Here is a 10,775-nt window from a genome sequence, read left to right as displayed (position 1 = left end):
AGACAAATAAGGAGACTGATTTTTTAAAGAATAAAACAAAGAATTTTATTAAGAGTGAAGGAAGATATTTCATATATATATATATATATATATAGAGAGAGAGAGAGAGAGAGAGAGAGAGAGAGAGAGAGAGAGAGAGAGAGAGAGAGAGAGAGAGAGAGAGAGAGAGAGAGAAATAAGGAGACTAATATGATATTAAGCGACTAAATTAATATTGAGATTTGAGACAAATAAGGAGATTAAATTTAATGGAATAAAATAAACAAATTTATTAGAAGTGAGAGAACATATTTGAGAGAGAGAGAGTGGAGTAAAACTAAAATGTGAAAGAAAGATAGAGACAAATAAGGAGAATCTCAATAAAGAAACTAATTCGAAAACCCTAATCAGCGGAGGGTTACATAGCACATAAAATAGTTATAAAAAATAAAAGAATAATAAGATAAAGATCCCAAAAACCGTCCCCTTTTGCTGCCCAAGCTTGGATGATTTTGATCCTTGCTTGGGTGGCAAGGTGTCGTTCTCCACTTGGTCTTACTATCAAAATGGATAAGTAAAGTTGATCCTTTCCTAAAATGGATGTCTTCTTAAATATAGTTTTTTATTTTCAATTCCTAAAATATAGGAATAGGAATATCGAAGGGTTTTAAAGAGAGGATGGTTCTTTTGATAAAAAATATTCCTTAACTATAGGATTTTTAAAGACAAGATATAGATCAAAAGAGAAAAATATAGAAGCGTGTAAGATTTTTTTTTAGACGAAAATATAGATTTTTTTTTGGTAAAAAAAATTTTAATTTATAAGGTTTTAAAGAGAGCAACGTGAGAGAGAGAGAAGAGAAATGTTGAAAAGGAAAGTAGAAAAATGAGGAAGGGATGGATAAGGAAAGGGATCTGAGAAGAATAAAGAAATTAAGGGTTTTAAAGAGAGCAACGTGAGAGAGAGGAGGGAAATGTCGAAAAGTGAGGGAGGGATAGATAAAGAAAGGGGTATGAAAAGAATAAAGAAATTAATTTTTTAGAGAATAACTAAATATTAAAAAAATATAAAGGGTACCAATAATATTGAAAAAATAAAAAGGATTAAAAAAAGAGATAATGAAAAAAGATAAGGTATTTAAATAAATAAAATGAGTAAAATAGTTCAAGAAAAGTTTAGTCACGAAACATAAGTATATGCTTTTATATAATAGTATGATATAGAGGGAGAGTACAGAGATTCTAGCAATTGCCCCATTTATAAACATCATTCATGGGGTGAGAAGAACATTTTATAAATAGGCAAACGGGACGATATCTAAAGCCTCACGAATTATTTTCTCGAAAAATTTTGGAATCTCAAAAGATAAAGTTTGAGAAAGAAAGAAAGAAAGAAAACGGAGGATGGATGCTAAATCTGGTGGTGCTTTCTAGTTCACCAGCCCCAAAGTGTGGCATCTAACGGTTGGCAGTGGCAGGCACGCACCTCAAAGCCCTTTCTACTGTCGGATGTACATTGGAGAGGATATGGATCAAGATATGGCAAGTGGTCTTTTCACATAGGTAGATGGTTCTAGTCTCTAATCAATTCATGTTCTTTGTCTTAACAACTATCTAAGGTTTATATGTGTTAATCACCTTGAGGGGACAATCTTTAAGATTAAACTCCTTAATAAAATGCCATCCCTAGATTGAACCATCTTCGGGGTATTTCTCTAACAGATTTAGAAGCGTTTTCCTTCCGATTACAACAGAACGGATGATGAAGAGGCAATGGTCTTCCTGTTTCATTTTCTAACCGCTTGGAGCTTTATCATATAGAATTAGAAGGAATAATTGGAATTCAAGATTTTCCCTCTAATCTCACTGCCTTAATATTGAGTTTTCAGAGAGGAAGATAGATAGATGACCCGATAGAAAAGTTAAAGAAGCTACCCAATCTAAGGTGCCCCATCTTGACAAGGGCATATCTTGGATCCAAAATCATTTCCTCCATGATGGGCTTTGTCAACTTGAAGAATTAATGTTGATTGACTAATTTGAATTAGAGTAGTAGTGTAGAAGAAGGAGCATTAGCAAACTTCAGGCTTTGTTTGGTTGTCAGGGAAATGCAAATTTTTGAGGTGAAGTGAAAATTTTTTTCCATAAAAAATAAATTTAGATGTTTGATTGCAAGGGAAATATATTTTACATGTGAAAAAAATTTCACTTATATATTAAAATTTTCATTTTTATTTCTCTTCCAAAATAGGAAGAAAAAATAAAACCCTTGGAACCAATGATGGCCTTTCCCTTTCTTTTCAACCTTTTTTGTTTCCTTTCTTCTTCTTAGGAGCTTTGGATGGTTAATGTTGGTTTGAAGGATCTTCTTTGCTACTACGATGAAAAGGTTTTTTCGTACGCTCTTTAGTCTATTGTTTCTAATTGGGATATTCTACACACTAACTTGCAAAACTATGATGCGCCAAATAATAGTAGGAGAGCATTCTCTTAGCAAGTGGCATAGACTCCAACAGCCGCAGCTATCCTTCTTGTGCGATGGTGAGGAACAATGGGGTTTTGCTTAATACAGAGTATGGAGATCTGAACGACAGTCACGGTATCACTTCACTTCATTTCTCTTACAACCAAACAACTCAAAAGTGAAAAAAAAAAAAAAAAAATTCCTTCCCTTCCCTTCCCTTCCCTTTTCCCTTGCAACCAAACGCAACCTTAGGGTTCTAAAGATTATAGGTTGTGTTAAAAGGGCTTCCACATGGGATGAAACAAATGCTCACTCTTCAAGAACTTAGCTTGTCATATATGTCAAAAGAGTTTGAAGATAGGGTGGAGAAGACTGGGAGATCATCAAACATATACCCTCCACTGAAACAGGATCAAGGTGGATTTATATTCATTTGCCAAATTTTTTTTGACAATGGTGTTGGTCCTTAGGTTCTTGGGATTCAATTCTTTTGTTTGAATCTTTCTATATTCTTGTCCAAGCAATATTAGCGATAAAGCTTTCTGTTAGAAATAATGTTCTTATTTTTCTATGGAATAATAAAAGGAAAATGTTCCTTATGCTGACAGCTGAGGCTGTGGTAGCATCTCTTTCTCTCTCTCTCTCTCTCTCTCTCTCTCTCTCTCTAAAGAACCATCATCCTCTCCTCTTATTAATGTCTAGAATCCTTTCTCAGTAATGAAACTATTTACCTCCAATCATTAATGCAATGGTCCCACACTTTTCAATTTCCCGAAGCAAGTTTGTTTTCTAAAAATAGATTTATTTATTTATTTATTTTTGGAAAATAGATGCTATAACATATCCAATACTTTTACCACTTGAATAATATTATTTGGCATTAAATCTAGCATTCTGACTATTAGACAGATATATAACTTGACTATTGGATAGATATATAATTATCTATCTAGATAAATTAAATGACAGATATGCTGATCTATCTCAATAAAATGATCCGCTGGTGAATGGTTCTTGTTACTCAAAGATATCCACAAAGATCTGACTTTTCAGAAAAAAAAAAAAATACCATTGTAATGATTTATGGAGAACTTAAACATGTCTAAAATCTTTCACATGATTAGGTGATGTTATAGGAAACATGTCAACCAAATTTAGACACTTTTAAAACCGACAAGAATAAATTATTGATGATTAGGTGTATTTGGGGAAAAGTTTCTATGTCTGTAGGAACCCTGTACTCTTCTTTTTAATTTCATTTTAAATCCTTCATTTATCCCACGGCCCCCACCCCCCTCCTCCTCTTTTGGAATTTTGAAGGATGTTTATTTTTGTCAATAGTATACCAATGCATATTTTCTTAGGAAATAAAATATATACAAATGCATATTTGAATTGTTCTCTATGTCTAGACTTGTTTATATTTTTATACTAAATAAATCGAAGTTAAGCTAATTAACATGAAAGTATGGCACACCGTGATACCAATATTCAAAGAGACGAAGAACCATTAAAAGGAAAAACAGAGCCTTGAAATATTTTGATTGATGCTAGGTTTTTTTAATATGTTGGTGCTATATATTTAAATTTATTATTATTATTTTTTTTTAAAGAGGGGGGAGGGGTAAAGATTTAGAAGTTAATACTAAGTTATTTAATAAGTGCACTTTCTATTTTGGAAATGGATATTTATCCTCAAATCCAAAAATAATAACAACAAAACGATAACCATAACCTTATCCCAACTAAATGAGGTCGGCTACATGGATCCAATATAAAACAAGAAAAAGAGAATCAAGAAGCAACAACATAAGGAAAAATAAGTAAAAAGGGACTAAGAGAAGCAGATAAGGCAGAAATCAAAGATGCATCACATGGACATCCTTTACACGAGGTCTGCTATATGGATCTTTGTCCTCTACAAAACTCTATCAATAATCATACTAAAATCGAGCCCCACCATATGCATGTCTTTTCTCACCACTTCAGTAATAGTTTTTATCTCTCGTCTCTCGCTTCCCAATTGTGGGAAGTGCAAGTGAAACAATTTGAAGTCATAATGATACATATATGATAACAGAAAATACTTTGAAGTATGCACTTGGGGACTACTTGTTAGCATGAAGCAGACGAGGGATGGTGGATGGAGAATCGGGAAGATTTGGAGCAATTCAAAAATCTTGAAGAACTAATTTCTGATTACAATACCATTTCATGACTTTGGAGTGTAATTCCAATTTTTTTGGATGTGTATAAAGTTTTGTCCTCTTTCGACCTCGTACATGCGGGAGCCTTGTGCACTGGTACACGATTTTTTTGTATAAATTTTTGTCTAGCATTGTTTTTCTGTTTCAAGCCCAGTGATGAAATAGTACTAATAATGCATAGGATAGCACATATGGTAATAGCAAAACGATCTCAGTTTTACAACTTTACGTCGTGCAATGATGTAACTCACTTTCTCTCTACTTAATGAATTTTTTTTTTTTTAAATGATACATATTCATGAACATGAGATCAGCACAAACTTTTGATGACCATATGTTTTGATTTGCCTCCACATCTTTCTCATCAATTTTATATTTTTTCAAGCATGATTCACCATGAAGGGTTCAAGTTAAACAGTGGAGCTGTTTTGGAAAATATTCTATATGCAAATATAGCACAGGTTTTAATTTAAACGCTCTAGTTTTGTGTACTAGAGTTCAAAACAAGAAATGATTCAATAATGTGATGAATAATGAAATCGGGGTTCATAATCATTGATCTAGTGAACCTTAGAGGTGGAAAATTAAAACTAACCAAGGTCCAGATTTTTTTCTTTTCCACCCGCTTTTGTCCGCCCAACAAACATGATCTTATGGGCGTTTGTTGCATGGTTTGCTACTCCACTTTCATTTCATTCTGATATCATGGTTTATGAAAGTTTCATTAATTGGCTTGAGGAATGGTTTCTCAAGTCCAAACATGTGAATGATTTTGACAAAATTGATTCTATTGTCACCTTTATCAGCTGAAAATTATGAAAATCAAGGAACTCCGTCATCTTCAAAGGCAACAAAGAATCTCCTCAACAAGTGGTAGAATGTGCCCTTTCTCATCTCCAAGAATTTGAAGAAGTATTAGCAACTTTTTCGTTTCAGAATTGCATATCATCCAAATAATGCTCAACAAATCCAACTAAATGGAAAAAACCACATCATGGTACCTTCAAGCTTAACAGTAATTCTGTTTTTTTTTTTTTTTTTTGTTACGACGGGTATCCAGACCTTTGGCTTGACTAGTCCCATGGGCCCATACTGACCCCACAACTGCATGGATCGGGTCATATCGGAGTTGAATGAGAACCATTCAACGTTCATTGAAAGTAATGAAAAGCACTAAACATTGATACTGCTTTTAGTTCAAGGAAGAATCAAAGTTCTATCATTGCTGTCATTAGAAATGATGCTAGTAATTTTATTGCAAGTTCTATTTATTTTGATAATTCAACCAATATCTCGCAGCTTGAGGCAAGAGCAATTAAAAATGGTATGCTTTTTGCTATTAAAACATGAATCGTTCATCTTGTTATTGAATCAGACTGCTTAGAGGTGATTAAGGGGATCAATGAGGGAAACCCAACAGTTGAAGTCATTCATATTATTGAGGATATATTACATTTAGCTTCCTCCTTTCTTTTATTTTTTTCAAACATATTTGTTGTTCAACAAATACCATAACTCATTCTATGGCCAATTTTGGACTAAAAACCATTATAATTGATTCATGTTTTCTTTCATGCGCCTTTTTCCTTTTAATGCAATCACATTATCAAAAAGAAAAAAAGCAAACGTGGCCTTATTTTATTTAGGTTGGGACGATTTCAATACCATGGTCCAATTGGGATGGAAGAGCCCTCCCATTATATATACATTTCCAATAGGCTGAAGTTTCCTTTCAACCGTGGAGAATTTTTTCTCTTGTAGTGAAGTTGACCATGTGATTGAATTATTGGATCATTATTACCTTTCGTCTGTTATTAATAATGTAGAAATTACTCTTCCTTCTGGCAATCAATAATGCCCACAGAGTAAAGGGATAGAGAGCGGATCAGGCTTACGTATGAGAATGTACGAGAATGGTTCTGAACTCTTGATCTGTGGATATAAAATCAATTTTCCCTCTCTTCATTTAATAGATTCTATTTTCACAGATTAAGAGTATACGAGAATATTCTTGTACGTGATCTTGATCCGATCACGAAGGGATACTGATTCTTTTTTATTAATCAGTCATTTATATTCGATAAATTTCCTTTTTCAATTAGTCTCTGACATCTAGCTACCAGAGAAAAAAAAAAAAAAAAGAAGGGTGAGAGAACTCTATCTTGCCAATGAGATGTGATAATTGTCTATAGTCACTGCACTGGTGCAGTGAGCATCGGGTGGCTGAAAATCCCTTAGGACACGTGCCCAAATACTCTCAGCGGTCCGATGCTCATCACACTTCACCGCTCATTGCAGAGGATGTGAACTCCTTGCAACATAGAAACTACTCTCCCCTTTGGCAATCTCCACTCTCACTAATGTCTACAATGTGAAGGCAAACTCGAATCTTTCTAATTAATTATTCACATTAAGATTCTTCGAGAAATTTAATTTTTTTCAATTTTTCACTTGCTTGACTAAATCTGATTAGCTCAGGACCGGGTAGGATCAAAAGTATCAAATTCTATTCCATTGGTAGGGGGAATAAATAGTTTTTAAGTGATTCACACCTCAAGGTAGAGTGTGTAAATACCTGATGCATAGGTTGTGTCATTTGCTAAACAACCATTTTGTTGGGCGATCAACTAGGTGCTCCTACCCAACTGGACTATTAATGAATGCCAACTGGAAGAATTCATTTTCCTATCGTTCAGTAAGAAATAACTTCCTGTGGCTTGAAAATGATCACCTGTTGCTAATGGGGGAGAGATCTTTCATTCTGCGGCTCAATGAAGTGCCGCTCATCCACCGATAAGGTGAGGAGCCAACCTTGGATCAGTTACAATCCAGCTTGACCAAGGGATTAGCCTGTGACAGTTAGTCAGGTTAGATTGGCCCAACAGAGTTGAGGGATCCAGATCCTCTTCAATCATTTTCCCTCCAACTTCTCTCATACCAAACACATGCATGCAGCCCAACACGGCGACATCTAGAGGCACATAGCCTTAGGCGATCGATATGCAACCCTTAGGCATGCATGTATCTGATTGGAGAGCCGTTGGAGCGAGTCTCGCTGGAGAGGATTTCAATCTATAGTTTAATAAGGCACCATTTGATAATGTTTCTGTTGTCTTTGCGTCTAGAAATAGTAGAAACAATTTTTCACGTTTTCAGAAACAAAAATCGATTTTGTGGTGTTTGATAAACATGTTTCTCAAAACGTTTTTTGCAGACATAATGCCACTAAAAAACCCATTAGTATCATCGGATGCCCAAAAGAGAGAGAAAGTTAAGTTGTCTCCTTTTAGGTTTAAATAGTTGAGAGATTTATCGGGCACAATAGCCTTTTTTTTCTCTCAAATTCGTTTCTAGAAACGACGAAACAAGTCTGACTTGTTTCGTCAAAGTCGTTTCTAGAATTATAAATATGCATAAATTTTGATTTATGTTTTTAAAAATGGGTAAAGTGGAACAACTTTATCAAAAGCCTTTTAGATTGTTTCTCCGTTTTTGAGAACAAGAAAATGTAGAAACGGAAGAAATGAAACGTTGTTAAACAGTGCCTAAGTTTATAGCCAAGTGGTCATCCCAAATAAAAGAGAGGACCAAATCAAACGGTGATTTCATACTACATCAAATGGTCAGTATTAATTCAGAAAATACGCTTGCACGTAGCCAATCTAAAACCTGCCACCGGATATACCCTCCTATTTTCCTAATATGCTAAGCACCATTTTCCACTTTAAAAAAAGGGAAGCATCGCATCTCGCATTGTCTTCTTCAGCAAAGAACAAAGAACCGATTCATCAGTTATAGTGGTCAATAAAGTTGTAATCTTTCCCTCACCTCTCGCTACGCCCTCTGCTAAACATTTCTAGTGTTTCTACATTTCTGGTGGTCTTCGATCTCCTATCCATGGAAGGAGCTGGAGTTGCAGAAGAAGAAAATGTCTATTCGGTTTGGGCATTACCACCTGAAGACGTGACCCAGAGGTTGAAGGCAGTAATGAAGGATTTGGGATCGGAATTCAGAGGTCCCGAGTTCGAGCCACATATCACCGTCGTCGGAGCTATTGGCCTCACCAAATCCGATGCCCTTCAAAAGTTCAATTCCGCCTGCGAAGGTCTGAAATCGTATACAGCTCAAGTTGATTCGGTGGCTACGGGTACTTTCTTCTATCAATGCGTCTTCCTTCTCCTCCACACCACTCCTGAGGTAATCTGCAATAAGTCATGAATTTTAGGGTTTCAGAATGGATAGATTTAGTGATTCGTTCTATTTCGGAATTGGATCTTTGTGATGGTTTTGTAAGATGTTCCTACTTTGTCTTCCTGATATGGAAATCTGTTCGATGGTAGGTGATGTCAACTGGCGAGCACTGCACTACCCACTTCGGATACAAGAGTTCATCCCGTGAGTCACTCTCTACACTCTCGCTTTCATCTACACAATTTCTTATACTCTTTAACTGTGATTGTAGGTTATCTCGAATTTTCATTAGGGTACAAGAATCCTCTGTTTCAGTATTTCTTACTGAAAATCATCTTGATCCTTAATAATACACAACTACTAAAGTCTAATCAAGATAACATAGGGATCAGGAAATTATTAGGAAGTGAGAACTGAAAAACAGAGTATGAGAACTAAAACCAAGTTGATGAGGATCTTTATATGATCAATTGACCTCCCAAAAGAGCAACACTGAAGCACAAATTGCAAGTCTTCCTCTCAGAAATTTGTCTGTTTTCACTTTTCAAGATTCAAATGGCAATTTGATATTTTGTTATGATCCCATTTCAGTCATATGGGGTCTTATCCCACTTTGTTTATAAAAGTGATTTGGTTTGGGTTGATATGGTCTTGGGTTTTCTCACCTCGTTAAGTCAATTTATGGGGTTGAGTTCTTCCAAGGTTCATATCAATGGTATCAAAGCAGCTGATCCTCGTCGAGCAGATAGAATGAAAAAAATTTCAAAGTATGTTTGTAGAGTTTTATCATATTATTGCAGGATGTCTTGTTTCAACAATTATAATCCTTTAGTAGGAGACTTATCTTTTTTTTGCCGAATACATTTTGGTGTTTACATTTTGTAGCTTATATGCCACATTTGAGCCTCCTTTATGGGGATTTAACTGATGAGGAGAAGAAGAAAGCACAAGAGAAAGCTAAACTCCTTGATGAGAACATAAGCAGCCTGAGCTTCCAGATCGCTCGACTTGCCTTGTACAAAACAGATACTGAAGACAAATCCCTCAAATCCTGGGAGAAGGTGGCTGAATACAGTCTTGTTTAGCCACTTCTTCTGTTAACTATATATGAAAATTAGGGTTCTAATATCTTCTTTTGTCAAATCTTTCTGTTCTTGTCCTCAGTCATTCAAAGTTTTGACCGTTATAAATATTTCTTATGGTGAATATTGATGCTGGTCTTTAGTTTCTGAAGATTTCCTGTGACTACTGTTTGGTAAGATGGAAGATTAGAACATCTTGGTTTGAAGTTTGATAGGTATCTTGGTAAATGAATTGATAAAGTTCACTTATTGCCAGTTACATATACTTAGGGATATATGTTTATACGACTCCTTAGAGTTCACCAACGGCAATGTGGCACGAGCTACACATAGATGGACCATGGTATTGAATTTTATACCTACCTCTATAGTAAAGTTTCGGTTAATTGATATCTTGCCAATAATGAAGCCATTGTTAGGGATTCATACCAGGAGTGGGAGGTGATCAATTAGGGATATTTTTAAATATTTCTTACAATGAAAATCCAAGATTATGTAAATTTTCTTTTGGAGTAGTTTTTTGTCAGTCAGTTAACTAACATCGTGGTCTGAAGTACCAAACCATGCAATCAAGATATAGAATATATCGCCTCATTTTTTTCCTTTTTATTTTTTCTCCCTTCCATGCCCCAAATTCACATGATCTATAGACCAACTTTTTTTTTTTTTTTTTTTTTTCTTATCAAGAGACCCTAAAATTGCTGGTGATGGTATGCCTATCACAAGGTGAGAAAGTATATCAAGCAGTGAATTCCTAGGTAATTGGAGTCATTATTGGGGGCAAGTCTTTATCTTTTAAAAAGAGATGAGTGCCTTATGAAAGCTCAACCACCACCAACCCCCGCCCACCCC

At 35.1% G+C, this 10,775-nt stretch overlaps 1 protein-coding gene across 1 annotated transcript; it reads left to right on the top strand.

Annotated features, from left to right (window-relative positions):
• The first annotated feature begins 8,376 nt into the window (after window positions 1-8,376).
• Window positions 8,377-10,074, top strand: LOC122064843 (cyclic phosphodiesterase-like). Its single transcript, XM_042628627.1, has 3 exons — window positions 8,377-8,847; window positions 8,991-9,045; window positions 9,727-10,074. The coding sequence occupies exons 1-3, from the start codon at window positions 8,548-8,550 to the stop codon at window positions 9,924-9,926; spliced, it is 555 nt and encodes a 184-aa protein (XP_042484561.1). The 5' UTR covers window positions 8,377-8,547; the 3' UTR covers window positions 9,927-10,074.
• The last annotated feature ends 701 nt before the right edge of the window (window positions 10,075-10,775 follow it).

Source organism: Macadamia integrifolia, unplaced genomic scaffold (genome assembly GCF_013358625.1).
Source record: "Macadamia integrifolia cultivar HAES 741 unplaced genomic scaffold, SCU_Mint_v3 scaffold1790, whole genome shotgun sequence".
NCBI lineage: Eukaryota > Viridiplantae > Streptophyta > Magnoliopsida > Proteales > Proteaceae > Macadamia > Macadamia integrifolia.
This window is presented reverse-complemented; position numbering and strand designations above follow the sequence as displayed.

Excerpts from the sequence above, each read along its gene's own strand:
- LOC122064843 (XM_042628627.1), top strand. The coding sequence starts at position 8,548 with ATGGAAGGAGCTGGAGTTGCAGAAGAAGAAAATGTCTATTCGGTTTGG. Across the intron at positions 8,848-8,990 it reads TCCTCCACACCACTCCTGAG|GTGATGTCAACTGGCGAGCA; the intron begins GTAATCTGCAAT and ends GTTCGATGGTAG. Across the intron at positions 9,046-9,726 it reads CGGATACAAGAGTTCATCCC|CTTATATGCCACATTTGAGC; the intron begins GTGAGTCACTCT and ends TACATTTTGTAG.